The sequence below is a fragment of the Gopherus flavomarginatus genome, chromosome 9, assembly GCF_025201925.1.
Source record: "Gopherus flavomarginatus isolate rGopFla2 chromosome 9, rGopFla2.mat.asm, whole genome shotgun sequence".
Taxonomy (NCBI): domain Eukaryota; kingdom Metazoa; phylum Chordata; order Testudines; family Testudinidae; genus Gopherus; species Gopherus flavomarginatus.
In genome coordinates, this window is record NC_066625.1 from 70002766 (window position 1) to 70025274 (window position 22509).

General features: G+C 41.8%; 1 protein-coding gene across 6 annotated transcripts in view; it reads right to left on the reverse strand.

Annotated features, from left to right (window-relative positions):
- Positions 1–12668, reverse strand: part of LEO1 (LEO1 homolog, Paf1/RNA polymerase II complex component) — a 39154-nt gene extending 26486 nt beyond the window's left edge. For 3 of the 6 annotated variants that reach the window (XR_007776181.1, XR_007776182.1, XM_050966900.1), the window contains exons 1-9: positions 12526–12666; positions 9187–9978; positions 8652–8756; positions 7779–7873; positions 6915–7060; positions 4041–4125; positions 3553–3647; positions 3142–3276; positions 1918–2053 (exon numbers count right to left, since the gene is read on the reverse strand). Coding sequence is in view for 4 of the 6 variants with exons in the window: in XM_050966900.1 (XP_050822857.1) it covers positions 1918–2053; positions 3142–3276; positions 3553–3647; positions 4041–4125; positions 6915–7060; positions 7779–7873; positions 8652–8756; positions 9187–9978; positions 12526–12583 (1647 nt within the window). In the remaining 2 variants the exon portion in view is untranslated. Of the gene's footprint in view, positions 1–1917; positions 2054–3141; positions 3277–3552; positions 3648–4040; positions 4126–6914; positions 7061–7778; positions 7874–8651; positions 8757–9186; positions 9979–12525 lie in introns of all 6 variants that reach the window. The other 3 variants (XM_050966901.1, XM_050966902.1, XM_050966903.1) reach the window with 3 other exon arrangements.
- Positions 12669–22509: the final 9841 nt, after the last annotated feature.

Sequence of the window (22509 nt, forward strand, 5' to 3'; positions counted from 1 at the left end):
AAAATATTTACATCTGTAGCATCATACTTAAATGAATGTTTGAGTAAATTTGTCCAATCTCTAGATTTGTTTTCTTACTAAAATTAAGAATTATAACATATTTACAACTGTAACAAAGGAATAATACAAATCCCAGAAGGAGAAAGGGGACCATGCTTTGAAGCAAATACTACAATTTTCTGCACCCCCACAACCACCACCACTGAAGGGTTGGAAAAATTCCCATCTCGTGGGGGCAGGGACCAGCACCTTCTTCAGGACTGCCTTGTGGCCTGCGGAGCACCTCAGAACCACAGCTCTGCAGGTTTGTTTCTGTAGGTAATAACAAATACTCCATTCACTGGTCTTAATTTAGGACAGCTACACCTCGACAGCAACTGTAATCTTTGCTGGCACTAGTGACATGTAAACAGTCAGAATGCAATGACGCTTTCAATAAATGTATACTTTGGGGTGAAATCTTTTGTACAGTTGCCTGTGTAATGGTCTTCAAGCGCATGAGAAGTCTAGTAGCAGAAGAGATGACTTACACACAAAAGTTACTTTTGTTAAAAGTCAAAAACATTAATTTTTCACAGCCTTATAAATAAAGAAGTTTGGCTGATTTGCTTCCAAAAACTCCACAACCATCTCTTAGCCCCTCTGCCTTTAGGCTAAGCATGGGAATTTTCAGGCCAAAGGATTATTTGGACTGGTGAAGGGGAGAGATTAGAAGGAACATAAAAAAGCGGTAGACTAGAATAAGGCTAGTTTCTTTAATTATGAAATTACAACAGGCTCTAGAATGTTGTACAGGAGGCACAGCATTTCACGAGGAAGGTAACAAATCAGCAAAGGGCTGACAGATATTCTCTGAATAGAAGAATTAGCCCCCTTAGCAGGTCAGTCTATGGATGGCAGATTAAGGAATTAATTCTGCCACAAAACAGAGGCCTATATTAGTGTGATTATTATGCAACTAGCTGCTATGTTCACACACTTGGCAACCACCTTGACAAGAATATACATGAAGGAATGCCTGTATTTGGGTCTTTGAACATTTATCTGAAAGAGACAAAGTCATCTTCCTATGGAGGGCACTGTCCGTAGAGTGAAGCCTGTTAGAAAATCATTATAGATTATACACGCTTCTTATAAGGGCACCTCTGCTTTCTAAACATTAAGGTCAAACCATGGAAGCTGTCTGTTAACAAGAAGGGAAAGCAGCAGGGAAAAATGATAAAGGAACAAATTCTTCATATGCATGCGTATAGGAAGTTCCAATACAAGTTAATACATAAAAATTTCCACTGACAAATACATGATAACTTCCATATTAGAGTACAGCAGCATTAGACACCTCAGTCAGGTTTGGGGCCCCATTGTGCTAGGCCCTGTAGAACAATGGGGTAGCAGCCGTCTATGTCATTGATGAATTTGGGATATAATTTTGAATATGCAAACAAAGTGTATACAGGCCAAATAAATATGAACTAGAAATTCTGAGTCATTTAGCGACTGCTGGAAAATACCACACATCACCTTAAAATGAATGTTTATTTCACCTTAAAAATAAAGACTTCTCAAAATTTTACTTCCAAGGCCTTCATTTACTGTATTCTTAATATTTGTTTTTAATTTTGTTATTTCTGAAATTCTCTTGCTAGCTGGGTATTCTACATTATTACAATTTCTCCTCTTAGCTTACAAAATAATCACTATACCAGGTGCCATATCCATTGAGCATAAAAATTGATGCCGATAGAAATCACAACAATATATTCTATGTCAGCACCAGAGTTTGCATCTTTATTTATTTTTCTAAAACTCAATAAATACCCAAGCATATTCAGACATGATATTTGAAATTTAAGATGAACAACATTAGTTCTAAGTTTAGGTCAAAAGAGTAATAAAACTCCTTATCACAATTAATACCTTAATCATTTCTGTGCGCTGAGACTCTGGATCACGACCAGCCATGGGCAAGATACGAATTTTTTGGGTCTTTGAACATCTATCTGCAAGAGACAAAGTCATCTTCCTGTGGGTGGCGCTGTCCGTAGAGTGAGGCCTATTAGAAAATTGTTATAGGTTGAACACTTCTTACAAGGACACCTCTGCTTTCCAAGAACAATTACAGACATGCCACAAATACAATCAGAAAAATCAAAGACTCATCCATACAAAAGCAAAAAAATTAAACAGACTAGAGAGTGTGTACAATACAGGTCTGTCGCAACTTACGCGCATTTAACATGCGTGATTTCAACTTTACCCATGGAGTCAGGGGCGTATCTTCAAGCGGGGGCTGTGTGGCCTCAAGATTTAAAGGTCCTGGGGCACCAGTTGTGGCTGGGAGTCCCAGGGTCTTTAAATCACCCAGGGGGCTCCCAGCTGCAGAGGAGGCTGGTAGCCCCTGTGGTGAACTAAAGGGCCCAAGGCTCCAGCCACCGTGGAGCTCCGGGCCCTTTAAATGCCAGCCCCAGCCCGGATGCCAAAGCTGCAGGCGGGATTTAAAGGGCTCCTCTGGGCTCCCCACCCAGAAAAAATGGCAGCTTCTTACTGAACAGCTCCTTTCCCTGTGTATTCAGTCGAAGCGAAACAGTATTTGTATTTATTTATTTACTATTATGCCATGGGTGAGAAGAGGATGCTGGCCTCTATTCTGGCTCACATATCAATGGAATCCCAATTGCAGGACCTAACTCTAACCTCATTTATACTTGTAAAAAGATGAGACAACCACGGCAGCCTCAAGATGCCACTTTAAGGTCGCTTTTTAGAGAAATGTACTTAGATCTGAAGTGTAGCTAGCATGCAAGTCTTGGTCTTCAGCGACAGTATAAAAACTCAAACAATTTGGCAGTTTCTGTACAATTAATATTCAGATCCCAATACTGAAGTCAAAAGGAAGCCTAGAAAACTCATGACTGAGCCATAGTTAGGTGTATACAGCAACACCAGCCTTACTTTTCAAGAGTCAGAAAATTCTTTCAAAAACAGTGTTTTTTAAAATAAAATCTCTTCTATACAAGGTGTACTAAAAGAAAAACTAGTGATCCATTACTTTGCTAATTCATCTCCACCCTTTAATACCCACGTTTCATATCAAAATGCTGTACTATGACTTCAAGGTCTGTTAATGAACTGTACGTTTACCTGAAGGTTAATTTAGTCTTGAACACAGCCTGTCCCTGTAGACCAGTTCCTTGTCTGATAAACAGATGGTTGTGATCTCCCTGTAATGGTGCCTTGTACACATCAAAGACTTCATTGCCCAAATGCAGCGACATGCTTAAAAAAGATTCATATATTAGTTATTTTTGTATTTATGACTCATTCTGCTTTTACCCCATATATAAATGAAGGAAGGCTTCTCATTCCCTCTTTTTATGCATAACTGAAATATTATTAGCTAAGTAGTATTGTATACCACTCAAAGATCTGAGAAAACAATAGTTATCAATTCTGCAAGAACTACAAACTTCATTCACTCCTCATTTTTATATGCAAGAATGTCTGATAACTGTGTTTTCCTAGTCTAGATAACACAGAAAAGCCTAAGCTAACCTTCCATCTGACCACTTGACTATCCGTGCATTGCTTTCTCGAATCTCATTTCCCTCTTCATCTCGTCGCATTCGCCAACGTATGGTGTTTTCCACCTGTTGGAATAGAAAGCCTGTAAGCATGTATACGAAGTAAAATGTGAATTAGTTTAAAGGAATATTGTAAAAAAGATATTACTGGGAGCTAATGCCAAGTGCCAGTAGTTAGCTAAATTTGCTGCATGCAGGGTAAAAGAAAAGCTTTTGCAGAACAGTTACAAATCTTCACGGCATCCAAAGAAAAAAGTAGATACAAACGGAAGACAGCTAAGTAATTTCTATGAGTGCTGAACTTGTTTACTTCTTGGTAGAACAAGAAGCAGGTAATATCTATAAAAAGTGTGACTCAAACCATCACCTCTCAACTCCCCAGGCTTTTTGTTTTATATAGTACTTTGAAAGAACCTAACAGGAAAGAGGTGAGATGCGGAAAGAAAATTACAGATATACCTTTAGTTTTAACCTTGTTCTACCTTCTTCATCAAGCATTTCCTCGTCTTCAAATTCATCCTCATAATACTGAGGATCAAAAGGTCTGTAATAAATTAGATAATGTATTCTTTACTCACCCATCTTCTAAAAAAGCAAACCAATGTTATTCTAGGATTGCTAAAAATAAATTAGTGATTCAGTTAAATTATATACTACACACAACTGTAGACATTATTGCCATGGTATACATACATTTATTTCTGCAACCATGTAATAAACTGGAGAGGTTTTAAACCACAGAAGACCTACCCTAAAGTCTCTCAATAATATCAGCTGCAACCATTCTAACATTTTAAATCTCTGAATAATTTTTTGTAAAGAAAAAAAGTCTACCTCAAATGTGGTATCCTCCCCTGATGTCCCACTGCAGCAAATAAGAGGTTAGGCGAGTCTAGGACTTGATATGTTCAGCCTGGTCCAGTGAGTTTTAAAGCATGATGAAGATTTTGTGAATTATCATGGTTAGGATGTGGGAATTCCTGCCAGGACAATGTTTGGAAGAACCATCTTTCATGTGAGCCTAATACAGTGGTGGGCAACCTGCGGCATGTCCCTGCTGCTTCCCGCAGCTCCCATTTGCCAAGAACCACGGCCACTGGGAGCTGTGGGGGGCCATGCCTGTGGACAGTCAACGTCACCAAAATGTCTTGCGGCCCACAATCAGACTACCTGGATGGGCCGCAGGTTACCCACCACTGTCCTAATAGGTGGTAGATTTGAGACAGTCCCACATCCAACCCATCTGAGAGAAGGAAGAGGCAGAAAAACAAATTTTTCTTCCTCCACCACGTCTGACAGATGGAGGAGTCTCACTTCCTCTCCCAGACGCTGTAAAGGAAAAGAAAGTGGCGAGGGAGAAGCTGTTAGTCTGCTAAATTACTGCTATTTTAGGCAGTCTGCACTAAAAAATTAGGTTTAACTACATTCGTCAGGAGTGTGAAAACTCCTCACCACCGAGCAGTGTTGTTAAGCCCACCTAAGTCCTAGTGTAGACAGTGCTAGGTCCACAGAAGAATTCTTCTGTCAACCTAGCCACTAAGTCTCAAGGAGGTGGATTAAGTATGCCAATCGGGAGAACACCTCCCATAAGCATAAGATGCGACATTGTAGTGTTTCAAGTGTCAACGAGCCGTTAGTCTCCATTTTTGGGTACTGACCCATTAATATATCCAGCATCTGCCCTTGCTGTTGTTTATGGCTGCAAACAATGTTGAGAGGAGAAGTGGCGAAAGCGGCCAGAGTTGTTGGCTGCACTTTTTTACTTTTTGAGAAATCTATCAATTGCTGCAAAGCATTGCAGTAGTCTGTCTGCAGACCCACAAAGTCTGTACCTCTTGACCCACAAAGGTTCACATTTGGAACATTATCTTTTCAATCATAAAGGCTATTGGCTCATAAATACTTCCTGGCCACAGAACAGAACATTTTGAAAATCAAGCAACGGTGCATTGGGATAGAGGTGGTCAAAAGAAGAGTTCTCTTTAAAAGTGGTCTGCAGCAGGAGAATGGGAGAACCACCAAACTAGAGTATGTCAGGAACAAGCCTAGATTTGCAGGGAGATGGACATCTTTTACAAGGTCCAACAGTACAAGTCCCAAAACAGTGGTATGTTTAGAAAAAGCAATACTCAGCACATTTTTTGTAGCTAGTTGATGTGCAGTTGGAGCCACACAGAGTAGTAGTATAAGGAGCTAAATGAATTTATTTTCTTTTAAAGTTTTAGATAAATGCTATGATCTGTGTTATACAGATGGTCAGTCTGAATGACCATAATATAGTTTCTTCTGGCTTCAATGAATAAGCCAAAGTAGTGCTTCTATTATTCAAAAGTACATTTTTATTTCTATTATAGTTCGCTAAATTAAATGGCTTACAATACACTAGAAGATTAAGCCTCAAACTGAATAAATATGAAAACTACATGTTCAGAACTCAACAGATAATCTTAAAAGCTAGTCTTTATAATATACTACGAACTCATTAGGCACATGCTACTGTTTCAATTCACTGGACTTTTAAAACTGATGTGTTGTGAAGATACATACTAAACTAGAAACCTCAAAAGCATGCACAGTTCTAGTAAATACATCACAGCTGTGGGACAAAGCCTCTCTAGGCTACTTTTTACATTACGTTCAGTACATCATTTTTAGATTTGCAAAACAAGGTTGCCTTTTGAGAAAAGTCATACATATAAAATTAATGCCATCAAAACAGATTTCCTGGATTTAGGAAATACTCAGGTCCCCTGAATAGGCTGTTTACTCTGAATTCAATCTCAAAGATCATTTGGTTTTACAAAATATGGTGCATTATTCAAGATGAAATTATCAACATTCAACAAGAACTAAAGCAGCGCTGAAGAAAGGCAAGACAGCTATAAATTCAGGAGAATGGTGCAATGCAGCCACAAGACAATTAAAAAAATAAATTAAAAAGGACAGTTACTCATTTGAGTTGCACACCATGCTTACAAAAAAAATCACTACTTCTTCTACTGATTTAGACAAGAGTGAGATGATGAATTTTACAGGTAGAGAAGCTAAAAATGGCTAATTTCAAAGGGTCAAATTAGTACAAAATAAAAGGAGTTATTTAAAATTATGAAACGCATTACATTATCTAACAGGTTAAACCTACACATTTAGCTTACTAGAAAACAGTAAAATGAAAAGTGATCTGAATATCTGACCAACTATATCAAAGTATGCACCCCAGTGTTAATTATATTTAATGTTGTCAACAGAAATTTCATTTGACTACTAGAACAAAAGGGAAATACTAAGTGTGAGTTTAAATAATTAACACCTTTAATATAGATGCAGTATTACCTGGGCTCCACGCTGAGGAAGTTGGGCAGCTTCACAAAATACAAGTCATTTCCTAAGTCAGTGTTTACTTTTGGTATCTCTACTTCTATTCGTGTTTCTGGAATAGGTTCTTCTTCCTGCTGCTCCTGATTCAGTCCATTCTCATCCTAATGGATGGAGTAGCAAAACCACATTACATTATGTAGGTGAAAAAGCCAGACTGTTCAGGTTGTTCCATTGTCCACTTAACTTTCGCTCTGAAACATATGGAAAACCTCTCTCTCTGTCCATCCACACGTAATTGGATAGTGCAAAGTACACGCTACTGAAACAAAATCATCAAACCTGCTACTCAAGCCTGCCATCTAATGTGATTTCAGTTATGAACATTAGCTCAAGATACCAAGAGAGAATGAAAGTAAAAAGCATGGGACTGATCCAAATAAATTGGTCTCCTATAGGGAGCTAAGAAATGGTGGTAACTTTGCCTAGACTAAAACTGGCTTTTAGATGTAAAGGGCTTTGAATCCATTGCCATCTATTCCCAAAAGAAAAATACTTTTCCAACAGGCCCTACTACAAGTATCAAAAACGGTTATAGTACTATATTCTACTTGTTGACATAATCAGAACACACTCAAAATATATAACCACAGTTGTAACAGCAGAAAAACAAGTGACCCTGTCTTACGCTGCCATATAGAAGAGGTGAAACTGTTAACAGTGATTCTTTCTGCTTGGGCAATATCATTTATGAATTCTCATTAAATTGTCAGTCTTTCATTAAAGTGTGTTAAAACTCAGTTCTCTAGATTTAAAACTCTATACTAGACTGCTGGGGCAGGTATAAGAGGCACAGCAGGCAACTTCTTTCAAAGGACTTACAATAGGTTGCCCTGGAGTTGGTGGCTTGTCTTCCCCATCACTCCCTGAAGAAATGTCATCTGCACCTCCAAACAGATCTATCGCATCCCTGTGATCTTGAATAGAAAAATATGTATTTTATATAGGAGAAAGAGAGAAATTGTTATATTCTACCACTGGAAGTCATCTACAAGATCATTAAAAGTGACCTGCAAAGGAGAAAAAAAAAATTGATTTCCAATTTCGCGCATTTCTCTAGGAGATTCAAAGAGGACTGAAAAAGGTGATTTGTCTCTTTGCTCTCAAAAAAGTGTTTTAAACTTAAAAATTCAGGTCACATCTACCTTGGAAGGACTCTGTGATGACAGGAACACTACTGAAACTGACATCCAAGAGTGAAAGCTGCGCAATTGAGAGAGACAGATTTTGGATTAGATGATTTAAACTTTAGTTAATCATTGAAGTTAAATTGATGTCAACATATTGGACAAAGGCAGATTCGCCACCTCCGTCCATTCAAGTGAAGTGGGGTAGGTAATAATATACATTCTCCGAAGCTCTCATAATTAAACAACAGACTCAATTTCCAGGGTCTTTCAGCAAGAAATTAGGATATAATGAGGTCACCAGATTTTTCATTAAAAGAAAAAATTAGTTCAATCTGTTGACAAGGAAAGTGAAAGGCTGATAGTACTGGGTAAAGATGACTTCAAACTGTGAAAGCTTCCCCATGCAGCTCTATCGCTGCACCTTAGTTGTTATGCTCTGCAACTCACCAGATAATCCAACACTAGTTTTTTCCTCAGCTGATACTACCAATCATACAGAGTTCTAAAGTGAACGCATGCTTAATGTCAGATAAAGTAGAAGGGATTTGAAAAAACAGCTAGTTACCTTTTTGTCCTTCTGCATCACTATCCATTTCTGAATCTGATGCAATTGGTTTTTTACGTTTCATTCGCAAAATTTCATCTTCACTGTCACTGCCTCTTGCAGACTCTATCAAAGAGAATATATATCCTCAAATTAAGAATTTCATTCTGCATCTTTTTACATCTCACATTATCCATAGCTTGTATTAATAAATTAAAGTTTACTGGGTGAATCAAGCGTTATTAAAAATACTCTATTACTGTTAAGTCAACTGGAATTAAAAAATAATTTTATAACCAAATCTGATTCATTTCAAGCCAAGACAACCGAAGTGATATTGTTAAACCACGTGACTTAGGATCCTCTTTGTAATGGTGACTATTCAGTCTTTTCAGTATTAAGATTTAATTTGGTTTTGTTTATGAAAAGACACTAGAATCAATCTTTGAGAAAAGGTCACCCAACATGAAGATTAATTATCACAATTATGAGATGACTACAAGAACTCAATGAAGGTCAAGGATGATGATATTTTCAACACTGTATTCAATCCTACCAGATTTATGCTCCTGTTCCTCTTCATCATCTGAACGTCTGTGATCTTCATCAGAATGCTGGGTCCTTTCATCATCATCAGAATTCTGTATCTTCTCCTCATCAGAATGCTGGGCCCTTTCATCATCATCAGAATTCTGCATCTTCTCCTCATCAGAATGCTGGGCCTGTTCATCATCAGAGTTCTGCATCTTCTCCTCATCAGAGATCTGAGGCCTCTCTTCGTCATCTGAGTTCTGCATTTTCTCCTCATCGGAGTTTTGTAGTCTTTCCTCATCATCGGAAATCGGAGGCCTTTCATCATCATCAGAGTTCTGAACCTTCTCTTCATCATCAGAGTTTTGCTGCCTTTCCTCATCATCAGAATTCTGCAGCTTATCATCATCATCAGACTGATCACTTTTGTCCTCTTTGCCCCATTTTTCATCCTCTGAATATGCTTTTTCAGATCCATCTGCATCTGAGTGACGGCTACCTTCATCTGATCCAGGTCCTCTGTCATCATCGTCATCAGCAGCTTCTGAACCACTATGCTGATCTATATCTGACTGGTCATTATCTTCATGTTCAGAATGTCCCGAAGCTTCAGAGTGATTGTATGATCTTTCAGATCGGATGTCACTCCCGGTATGGTGGGATGCTCCCTCATCCTCACTATCATCTCCAAATAACTCTTTGTTACTGGGCTTTATTGCTTCTCTGTCATCATCTCTGTCACTCTCACTTCCAGAAACATTACTGCCAGAGCCAGCATTCTCCTGGTCAGAGTCAGAGTCAGATCCAGAGTCAGAATCTGCAAAATAAATATTACCCACTTAAAAGTGATTAAGGGGAAAGATTGCCAGATGAGGAGGAGATAACAAGATTAGCACTTCTTGAGACAGAGTGGAAAAAAATGAGAGGGGACATGAGAGACACACCTAAATAATGAAAGTAAATTGCATGCTCTTATTTAAATTATAAGAATAAAAGAAAGCTAATGAAGTTGTGACATTAAAAGGATTTTTTTTTTTTAAACAAGGACAGATAACTAGTCTGTGATCCTGTCTCACGGCATCATTGAAACCAGAAGTCTACTAGCAGTCAAAGAAAAATGACACATTTATATGGGTCAAGAGGAGATAAAGATAAATTTGATAGAAAAAAAAACTTTTTTAAACTAACATTTTATTCTGTTTATAACATCTTGGGAGTTCAAAACTGAAACTGTTTTCAGATCCAATTTGCTTGCCCTTCCCCAACATATGCCCATAGACAAATTTGTTACAGGAGAACTACTCACGAGTGCTGGGTTTGTAGCACTAATTTTTATTCAAGAAAAAAAACACTGTTTGCTTTGAAGAGTAAATCCCATAAAATGACAGGGACTTTGCAAATATAAAAAAGGCTCAAATTTTGGCCAAGGTAATCTGGACAATATCCATACAGAAATTATTTCAACATTTTTCTTCGAATTGTTGATGACAACTGAGATGTATGAATTATGAATTATGTTAAGGAACGGTGATCATCAGAAATGTATGTAAAAAGAGAAAGTTTTAGAAATTATTTTAAACAGATTATTTTTCCAGATAAAAGAGGAACAAAACAGGAAACTCATGGAATACAAACATATCTAAACATAAAAATACTCAGAGTAAAAGGCTGATTTATCAAATTTATAATCAGAAACCAATTCTGCAGCAATTTCATGAAAGTCAGTTTTCCCAGGTCATGGTAAGGGAAATGAATACATCATTACATGCACATTCACTAAACTCTCAGTCCTGAAACATGTACTTTCTATTTTAGATGTATTTTAACAGGAACTGATGTATTGAAAAGGAAACGAAATTGAAAACTTGTTTAACTAACATAAGACAAAAAGTTCTAGACTAAATAAGAAAAAAGACAGATTTCCAAAAGACAGGTGATGAAAAGTGTGTTCTCTCTCTACTTTCCTTTATTAAATATTAATTTTCCTTTGCACCCAGGGGGAAAAAAATGCTTTGCCAAAACAATCCAGAATAACAATATCTCAACCCTCAGAAATTCATAAATAATAGTTTATATGTAGCAAATGTTTGGCACGATTTATACTGTTCATAAAATTAAAAACAGAACAACAGAATCTAGTTCAGAGGTAGGCAAACTACGGCCTGGACCATCGAGCCCAGCCCAAGCTCCCGGACGGCAGCGTGTTTGGCTCTGGCCGGTGCGGCAGCCAGACATGCTGCTCTGCTTGGTACAGTAAGTGGGCCAGGCCGGGGGGTTGTATAAGGGGCAGGAGGTCCCGGGGAGCAGTCGGGACAGGGAGCAGGGGGCAGCTGAATGGGACAGAGGTTGGGGGGGCAAGGCGGTCAGGGGACAGGCAACAGCAGGGGGTTAGATAGGCATGGGGTCCCAGAAGGCCTATTGGGGGCAGGGGTGTGGATATGGGTCAGGCAGTCAGGAGACTGGGAGCAGGGGGTTGACTAGGGGGTATGGTCCCTGCAGGAGCAGGTTAGGGGCATGGGGTCCTGCGAGTGGGTGGTCAGGGGACAAGGACTGAATGGGTCAGGGGTTCTGAGGGGGAGCAGTCAGGAGATGGGAAGTGGGAGGGGTCAGATAGGGGACGGGTGCCAGGCTGTTTGGGGGCCGGGGGCACAGCCTTCCCTACCCGGCCCTCCATACAGTTTTGCAACCCCAATGTGGCCGTTGGGCCAAAAAGTTTGTCTGCCCTGATCTAGTTGCACTAAATTCGTATCATGTGTGCCCAAGCAGCGACAATCTGTTTCACTACAGAGCTGGAGTTCTTTACAATACAGCAGTTATTAAGGAGAAGGAAAGCGGACGCAAGGGGTTTACTATCAACAGAGAGAATCAGTAGAACCCCCCGGGTTCAGCAATTTCCCTGTCAGCTCCTCAATGGAATCCTGGGGCTGGAGAATTGGGCCACCTTTAACAGCAGCTGTAACGAAACAGGCTAAGATACTGGGGTATTGCTAATGATTGCTAGCAATGAAAGCCCTCGGATCCAGAGCAGGGGCCAGCGACACACTCCCCCACTCCCCTGGCTGCAGCACGTGGCAGAAAGCCAGCCCCGATGAGCCAGGGTACAAAACCGCAGGGCAAAGCCCACCCACCCCAAACCCTTGTGGCCTGGATGGAGCCCCCAGCCCTGGGAAAGGAGCTGGGGAGGCCGACGGGAACCAGCCGCCAGAGAGGACAGAGGGGAGGGGGGCGACCCCGGAGGGGCAAGAGGACGGATCAGTCGTTCGGGAGAGGGGAGGGACCGAGAAGGTTAAATACGGGAAGCGCGGTGGGGGAAGGGTCGGGTCGGCCCGGCCTCTCTCCCCTCTGCGGACCGCCCCGTCGGTACCTTTCTGCTCGGGCTCGGAATCGACGTCGCTCCCGAACAGGTCCTCCATGTCCGCCATGGCGCGGGCTCACCGGGCACGGGCACGACACTGCCGCAAAGAGCAGGCCTCGTTCACTTCCTTTCCGGCGCTCCCGCACCACTAGGAAGTCGGCAGGGCCGCGGCGCCAGCCAGTGACGCACGTGCAGAGCGACTGATTCCGTACGGGGTCAGGGGGTGGGGCCGCCTGCGCTGACCCGACCCAGGCATGGGGAGGGAGAAGCCTTAAAGGGGCAGCGTCTCATTAACGGAGCTCCCCGACAGCAGGGGCCCACAAGTCCCTCTAGCCCAGGGGTTCTCAAACTGGGGGTTGGGTCCCCTCAGGGGGTCACGAGGTTATTACATGGGGGGGTTGTGAGCTGTCAGGCTCCATCCCAAACTGCACTTGGCATCCAGCATTTATAATAGGATTAAAGATATAAAAAAGTGTTGTTAATGTATAAGGGGGTTGCACTCAGAGGCTTGTTATATGAAAGGTGTCACCAGTACAGAAGTTTGAGAACTACTGCTCTAGCCCTTTCAGCCTGCACAGGGCCTGGCCATGCACCTGAGAGCACCCATAGCCACAATCCCCAACACCAGAACGCACCCGGGATGCGGGACACTGATTCCACAAACACATCCACAGCTCTGGAAACTGGAGTATTTGAGTTGGGCCAGGTGCGATGGCTGCTGGGATATGGGGGCAGCTCTGGTATCCACATGGCAAGCAGGATGCTGCTACATTGGCGAGGGAGGTGAGGCGAACCTGAGAATGATTAAAGGGTTTGAACAGGGGCGGCTCCAGACCCCAGCATACCAAGCACGTACTTGGGGCAGAATGCTGCAGGGGGCACTCTGCCGGTCACCGGGAGGGCAGCAGGCGGCTCTGGTGGACCTCCCACAGGTGTCCCTGCAGAGGGCCTGCTGGTCCCGCAGCTTTGGTGGAGCATCTGCAGGCAGTCCTGTGGGAGGTCCACCGGAGCTGCGGGACCAGTGGACCCTCCACAGGCACGTCTGCGGGAGGTCCACCGGAGCCGCAAGACCGGCGACCAACAGAGCGCCCCCTGCTGCGTGCCACCGTGCTTGGGGCAGTGAAATGGCTAGAGCCGCCCCTGGGTCTGAAAACATGACTTAGCATGCCAAACTATATAGCTTGAGTCTAACAGAGAGAGGAGCAAAGTGTGACTTGAGTACAGTCTAAAAGTATCTACAGGGGGAACAAATATTTAATAATGGGCGCTTCAGTCTAGCAAAGGTATAACACGAGTCCCTGGTTGGAAGGTGAAGCTAGACAAAGCCTGACTGGAACTAAGGCATACATTTTTAGTCAGGAGAGTCATAAATCATAATTTTTTTAATTGACAGGCTGTTTTTCTAAAATCTATGCTCTAGGAATTATTTGGGGGAAGTTCTATGGCCTGTGTTCTACAAGAGGTCACAATAGATGAGCACAATGGTCCCTTCTAGCTTTGGAATATATGACTGAGGGGCCAATAATTCCCAACACCACCCCTCCCCACTGGACCCAACCCCAGAGAAAAGGGCCGCACCACAGGAACCCCATGACACAGGGTCCAGTGACCCCTCCTGCCAACCCAGTCTATCTACCATACAGGGAAACTCTTCCCAGGACTATCATCACATCCCCCATGAGTCCCTAGTTGCTTCACATTGACACAGGATCTGGCACTTACCCAGCATGGGGACCACTGACTCAGGTTTGCGAACTTGGCCTCACTTGCAATATGGGGGTCAGGGCATCCACCCCAGTGACCTCCCATCCCAGAACTCAGGCATCCACTTTTTTCTCTTCTTTGTATGGCTGATGTAAATGTAGAACAACAACTGTAACTTTACATTTAGATGGTTATGCTAGATAATTGTGTCCAGAGTAGTAGAGTGTATTGCTGTGATGCCTCCTTCTTATTTGTGAATCGGGCATTGAGTTGTTGTAAGTGTAAATATGATGTAACTGGAATATGCTTTATGCAAAAGGTCACTTGTAAGGTATCATTACAAAGTGTATAATCTGAGTGTGTTCATCCTATTTGTATGAATGTATCATTCTTGTGTCTGAAATAAGAAATATGAAATATAAGTCTGAGGTCCTATTATAATTATGCAAACTGTGGGCCATTAATGGTGGTTTGGAATCTTGATGGCTACCATTAACTGGGACAATTGGTTGTAGGTGGTTCTGTTTACTTGTAAGACTTCCTGTATAAGTGTGTGCCAGCGAGTGGGTAATGAAGTCTCACAGGACTTGTGATCATAGCACCTGAACTGGAATCCATCTTTAACCTGGTGCTTTTCCATTTAGAAGGAGGGGTGGAAACCCAGAGACAGACAAAGGATTCCCACCTTGTGCCAAAGCTATTAAAGGGGTGAAACTGAACAAAGTGGGTCCCAATCATGTTGAATCCCCTGCTTTTCACCTAAGATGCCTGCTACAACTAACAAGGTCTGTACCAGGGGAAAGGATTGGTCCCAGACTAGGAAGGAGTCTAGTCTGTGAAAGAAACTTATTGGAACATCTCTGAGGGTGAGATTTACCTGTATTCAGTTTCTTAATTTATTAGGCTTAGACTTGTGTGTTTTTGTTTTATTTTACTTAGTGACTTACTTTGTTCTGTCTGTTATTATTTTGAACTACTTAAATCCTACTTTTTATTCTTAATAAAATCACTGTTATTATTGAACCTAGAGTAAGTAATTAATACCTGGGGGAGCAAACAGCTGTGCATATCTCCCTCTCTCTCTCTCTCAGTGTTATTGAGGGTGGACAATTTACAAGTTTATGCTGTATAAGCATTATACAGAGTAAAATATATTCATTTGGGGTTTGAATCCCATTGGGAGCTCGGTGCTGGAAACAGGAGTACCTGCTGAGTGGTTTTCAGTTAAAGCCTGCAGCTTTTGGGACATGGTTCAGACCCGGGTCTATGTTGCAGCAGGCTTGCGTATCTGGCTTAACAAGGCAGGGTTCTGGAGTCCCAAGCTGACAGGGAAAACGGACTCAGAGTTTCAGCACATCAGGTGGCAGTCCCATTGGGGTCTCTGTGACTGAACCCGTGCATGTTCTGTTCTGCCATGGTTTGTGCAGATGCAGTTTAGGGTTGCCCATGAGCTCCATGGGAGATTGAATCCAAGGATCTTCTACATTAGGTCTTTCACAGGGTATTTATTTGTGACTTCTTATGAACTCCATTTTGCTTTCCAAGCTTCATCAGGTTGAAGTTGCATTGTTGTAGGTTAAATGCCTGAATCCAAAAGGATGTATGTGACTAATGGTGGTGAGGGATGTTGTTAAGGTCATGGTGGATGGAAAGATGTTCATTTTCCACAATACTCTGGAATTCCCGAAGGCGGAGGGTATTGTGGCAGGGGATCCACACTATGACAGCAGGTGTTTTGGTCCTACGCAGTAAGGTTTTGTGCTTTCTTCATATCTCATGTTCTACAATCCATCTCCACTAAGGAGTTACTAAAAGTGGATCAGATAAAAGTTTATTTTCAGGCCGTTATCACCCCACAGTCCTAAAATAAACTCTGTCCCATATTTTTCATAACTGTCCCTACCAGTGACTTACCCTACCAGTGACTAAACTGATACAGGGTGGGATGGAGCATCCTAGCTCAAGCAAACCACATGATAGAGCATTCCTTGTCCTTCAAACCCAAACTGAAATGGGGCAGAATCAAATGCTTCACCTCCAGGCGCCAGAATCCTGTATCTTGACTCAGCTGACTCAGTGAGATCATTTGGGTCATGGATTCCTAAGAGCAATGAAGTCCCTGAGGATTCCTGCCATGATAAGCCAAGTAGGAAAAAGGGACACATTGACTGGTGGAAAGAGGATAAATGACACCAAAATGAAGAAATCTGGGGGAGAGGAAGAGAGAGTAAATTTAGATTTAAATTGGCCAGGTGCTGCAGTAAATTGTCTACTTGGCTCCAGTTGTAGTTATGAACTATAACAGCCAAAAAGCTGGGATTTTCCAGTCTACTAGATACATTTAAACAGACAGCAGAGAATGGGCTGGTTGCTCTTTTCAGATTTACCCTGATTTTCTGTCCATTTTCTTCTCTTGCTTTGTTACTGAGACATTTAACATTTATGTAATTTTCTGCTGAAATTCCCCCATGACACTTACTAATCCTTTTATAAATCGCTTGAAACAAAGCTGCTGAGATACTGTACTTTTTGTTGTGGAAGCTTAGTATGCTTTTCTCAGAAACAGTCAACCTTTTGAAAGGGTATAAACAAATTCTGCTTTGCATATATTTTACTCCATTTACCTTTTTTAATTGTAAATAAAATAATTATATTGAATATAGGGAACAGCTGTCATCCAGATGTTTTTTTACTTTGGTATTAAATTCCTTAAATTTTGCATTGTACCCCACATTTTCATTGTACAATATACTGCAGATGCTTTCAGTTTCAGAGCCAACAATCCATTAAGATGAGTGGGGTTGGCTGACCACTCTCAGAACTGGTTCAGCAAGTCTGCAAGCTCAGGCAGATAGTCCAGCATCAGTTCACATTCAATGCATGTTTTTCAGCTTTTTCTTCACAGCCTGAGGGCTAGAAACAAATTTATTTTTTATAATGAAAGTGGAGATTCTCAATCATAAGTGTGGTAAGGGATCAAATTCTAAGTCTGCTGGATCAAATTCTAAAGCCGCTGAATCATGGAGTACACAGAACTTCACATATAAAAAACAATTTTGCATCAACAGCAGAATAGGTCTCTTCTCTCTCTAATGTTTATTAGCCAATCTGTCCAGGTAGATTGGTGAGCACATCTACCACTTGTGAAGATTATAAAATCATTCCGTAATGTTACATAGCAACCTCAATTTTTGGAGTGAATATTTGTAGGCTCATTCTCTTTGCCACATTTTCATTAATTTATAAGTCAAATTTGGTTTTGAATATCTTCCATTAGAAGTAGTACACAACAAAGCAATTTACAACAGTGTCTTTCTTTAAGCCCTTAAAGCAGTGAGTAATCAGGCAAATATGGCTATCCTTTTGTGCTTAGCAATAAGGTAGCTCAAATAATGTCAACAAAAACATTCATAAGAACTGTCCACTGTAGTAAGTGTGCATAGGATTGGACCCCTGGGAGGACTTGTCTCACTGAGCTAAGCTGTGTTTTAAGAGGCAAAGGAAACATCATAACACCCCTTTCCCAAAGGACAATGCTGTATCACCATTTTATTAAGCCATAGTTCTGGCATAAGAATTAAACACAAACTTTTGTGCCAGAGGTAAAAGTGCTCTAACTTAAAGCAGACACTTGACATAAAACACTGCTGTGTTAAAATATATACTGGTCAGTCAGTTTGTGCCATATGGCTGAAGCCTGCAGCACTATGCTACCATCAGAGAGGGAAAGTACTGTGGACTCCAGAATAAGAAAACTCCCTGCAATAATTATTTTCAATACAAGGACCACTTGAAGAGTTCAATAATTGGGTTTGAAAAATGCTTGGAATCAAATATGGACTTCTGAAACTGAAGGGGAGAGCCCTAAGGTAATGTGAGATTTCTGTTAAGATGTCTAACATTTTCTTTTTTAGAATTACCTACATGTTGTTCAACACTGATAGGACAGCCGTATAATTCTATCATGCAAACATGAAAAACTTGTTCTACCACTTCAGAATAAAGCAGTGCCTGTTATTTACAGCAGCAACAACATATTTGTGATTGAATTATTGGGTGAGTTAAGGATAAAGCAGAAAGTTAACTCTGAATAGCTTTTGGCAGATGACAGATCTGCAGGGCGTGCTATGCCTCTGACCTGTATACAATCTCTTCCTACAAGTGCCCCCCTCTTTGTGGTAGGCCTTGGGCCTCCATTCTGCTCAAGAGGAAGTAATTAGGACCCTGGTGTCAGCACTTCTGTTTCTCATTGTGACTCCTTCCGCAAGTCCAAATGAGCTTGTGCACCTGTTGGAAACATACCATCTTGGGAGGTCTGCAACCAGCAGATGTTTGCAGTGACACTAGACAGCCTTTTCAAAACAGGCTATTTATTAGACAACAAGAATACCATCATCTTTAGGTACATTGGGTTAAAAAGGCGAAGTAAAGCCTAAACACAGCTCTAACTTGTCATCTTGTCTTTGCTTAGCTCATCAGCTCTCTGCCCTGGCCTGGAAGGCAGCTGGCATGCTTACAGCAAGCCTTGCTCTGTGCCTCTCAATTAGTACTAGGCAGCCCCTCTCAACCCTTTTCTTCTAGGCCTTCAGACCCACAATAGTTTATCGCTGCCTTTGATCTCTTTCTTCCCATCACAGCGGTGTATATGACTAGTGTTTGAGGGGATGCTCCTCACCATGACGTTGTTTTACTTTTCCTGTTTGGTTTCTTTAACAATCCCTTTTGATCTAACTTCATAGCAAGTAACCCACTATAGACATGGAGAGGCATGTACCATTGTCATACAAATATCATCAATATTACCTAGTTCATCACAGCAGGTCAGAATAGTAAACAGCTTGTTGTGTTTTAATCCCCGGCTAAAATGATTTTCAAATTTTGACCAAGGCAAATCAGGAGCAATAGTAACTGCAAACAACTATGCTGCAAGTTTCTCCTATAGTCGTCTCGGTAAGAAAACTTCTCTGGCATCACAGCACAAGCAAGGTTAGAGTTTAGGCACTATTTGAAAACCTGTTATTGGAGACATACCCAAAATGTGCAAAAAGGAAGGGACAGAAAAAAGGTGTACTGAAGAATTACTTTTTTTCCCTGCTATCCACTCTAACCAATCCACCTTAGCAATTCATGCTCTTACACTTGCTGTTAGTCATTGCTTTTTGGTATTTCCAATAACTTTCAAAAAAATATTACAAAAGCTCAATTCTTTGCCATTGATTTTATGCTATGTTATGCTTTGGACCCGGAAAAAATGGAAACTGAAACAGAACATTTTCAATGAGCCCTTGCCACAGGATGGGATGGCCTTTTCACATGCTCAAACATTCCAACCCTGGAAGGAATACGGTGATGATCTAGTCTGACCTCCTGTATAACACAGGCCATAGAACTTCCCCACAAAAATCTCTAGATCAGATCTTTTAGAAAAACAGCCAATCTTGATTTAAAATGGTCAGACACACCGGTAAATTGTTCTAGGGATTAATTGCTCTTTCCCCTGCTCCCTTTAAAAACGTGTGCTTTATTTCCACTCTGAATTTGTCTGGTTTCAATTTCCAGCACTTGGATCTTGCAGGACCTTTCTCTGCTAGATTGAAAAGCCATTATTAAATACACCTCTACCCCAATGTAATGCTGTCCTCAGGAGCCAAAAAAATCTTCCTGCATTATAGGTGAAACAGTGTTATATTAAACTTGCTTTGATCCGCTGGAGCGCGCAGCCCTGCCCTCCAGGAGCGCTGCTTTACTGTGTTGTATCCGAATTTGTGTTATATCGGGTCACGGTATATCAAGGTAGAAGTGTATTTGTTCCTCATGTAGTACCTACAGACAGGGATTTAGTCTCCACCTGTAACTGATCAGCTGCCTCCCAGATTAGTGCAATATAAGGCCAACAAGCAGCTCACATACGGATAAGAGCTGCAAAGAGGCTTCTGCAGGAGGTTCTGGGTTAGGAAAAAGGAGCTGGAGGGAAGAGGACTTGCCACAGCAGCTAGGTGAAAGAGCTGGCTGGGAACAGACAGCAGCAGAAGCCCTTTGAGGTAGTGGTCTTAGGAGGAACCAGGCAGCAGGACCTGGTTTTCCTATTTTGATGGATGCTGAATTGTGTGTGTGTTTGAACAATAAATGCAGCCCTGAGAAAAGGGACTGAAATACTGATAGGGGTGGGAGCTGCTTTGACACACTGGCCTGTGAGCTGACATATCAGCTTAATCAAGAGAAACCAGGGCAGAGGCAAGCTCAGATGCTGGGTTTGGGGAGAACCGGTTACAGCCCTTCACTAGTGTGGCAGAAATAGGCACCATTAGAGCTGGTAAACAATGTACCGGTAAGTGTAATCATGACTCACCCATGTCAAGCAGGAACCTACATTCTTAAATGTTCTACCAGAAGGGTGACTTGTTTTTCCTTGTCTCCAGGTAAATGGGCTGTTTAAAATGCACAGTTTAAAATGCGCAAATATTAAATAAAATCCAAATTTTGCTTCACAATGTATAAACTTTGCTAGGTGACAATGGGGGAAGTTTTGCTCTCATTTACACCACAGTGAATCAATAGTGAAAGAGTTTAGCCTCTAACTACATTTTAAAACACTTTAAATCAGCATTTCTCACATGTGGCCACCAGTGGATTTTTTTGCATCCACGAGTCTCCAAAGCATGGGCAGAGATGGGGGGGAGTGAGTCCCTCCCTGTAGTGCCCAGCTGTTGCTCCTGAATAGCTGTTACCAAGGGCAGTGAGATGCACTGCCTTGGTGTTTGTGCTGGTGCTGCCAGCAAGGATTGGTGCCCTGCAGTGCTCAGCCTCCCCAGGGGTTCCAGGCAGCACCTCTGTAGACGGGTGGGGCTGGAGGCAGCTCTTGTCAGTGGAAGCAGGTGCACTGTTTGGTTGTCAGGACATTCCCTGTGGCACCTCCCTCACTCCTGCCCAGCCAGAGCAGAGAGAGCTGGGGACTCCGTAGGCAGCTGGTGAGTTCCCAACCCACCTTCCCCATGGCGGGCTCTCACTGAAAGTCCATGAGTGTAAGGGACAGAAAGTTGGGTTGGCGCTTTCCTACCTGGGGCCACACTTACTGTTTACAGATGATGTAGCTACTGCAGCTACATCATCTGGGCTGCTGCAGGGCTTGGCAGCTCCCTGACAGTGTCAGAGGCCACCCCATCATAACACACTCTGAGCACAAGAATAGGAGCAAAGTCCATGTGCGCTGAATGGAGAGCTCTACTTCTTACCATCTTCATACTACATAAACAAATTACAATGATTTGGACATGTATGTGTCTGTATGGAATTGTTTTTCCATAAAGTTAAGTATTTTAGGAACAACTGTCAACAGCCACCAGCAAAAGTTGGTGGCTGCACTTTGAGGCCACCAAAAAATTTATCATGAGAAACTCTGCTTTAAATTCAGTTTACAAACAGAAAACACCAAGTAACCATTTAGTGTCCAATTTTTCTCCTACCCTCTCCTCCCTACACTGCTAATACAAAAACTCTTCAGAAAATTAAAAATGATGGTGGAAAAGAACAGGAATGGATGATTCATATGGAGGATTAAGTTTTCAGCCTCTCTTACAACTGCCTCTGTACAATCACATTTGTACAAGGAAAATCAGAGGCCAGGGGAGATGTGGCTTCAAGTTCACGCAGACATTTAAAAGATTTACACATCTAAAATGGGGATAATCATGTACACCTCCTTTGTAAAGTGCTTTGAGATCTACTGATAAAAAGTGCTGTAAGAGCTATTAGAAATTTAACTATCGCAGTTGTAATGCATAACACGGCCCAGTTCATTCACGCCACACATTTTCCTTGGCAAACTGGGTGAGGGGCCAGGCAGAATTTCTTGCAGAATTTGAGCTTTCATTAAAAAAAGTTAAATTTCTAACCCCCCATTGTAATGAAGATAATTTTCCAAATGGGACCTGCTATAGTGCTGTCTGCCTCAAGCCTGCAGACAGCCCAGTGTGTCTCTATAAGCTCGTAGTTTTTCCCAAGCATGAAACTGATGAGATTCCGGCCATGTCTTCACTACGGAGCTAAATCAGCACTTCTTTAGCAGGTGTGGTGAAGACATGCTAAATAGATAGGAGAGTGCTATCCTGTTGATTTCTGTACTCCACGTCTCCGAGAAGAGTAAGGGAAGTCAGCGGGAGAGCATATTCACATAACTGAAGCAGCATAACTTAGAAAGATTTACTATGTTAAGACCTGGCCTCAGGTTCCCTTCACTGCTATTATTCAGTAGCCTCTGGGTGCCAGTGAAACTGACATGAAGCAATAGAT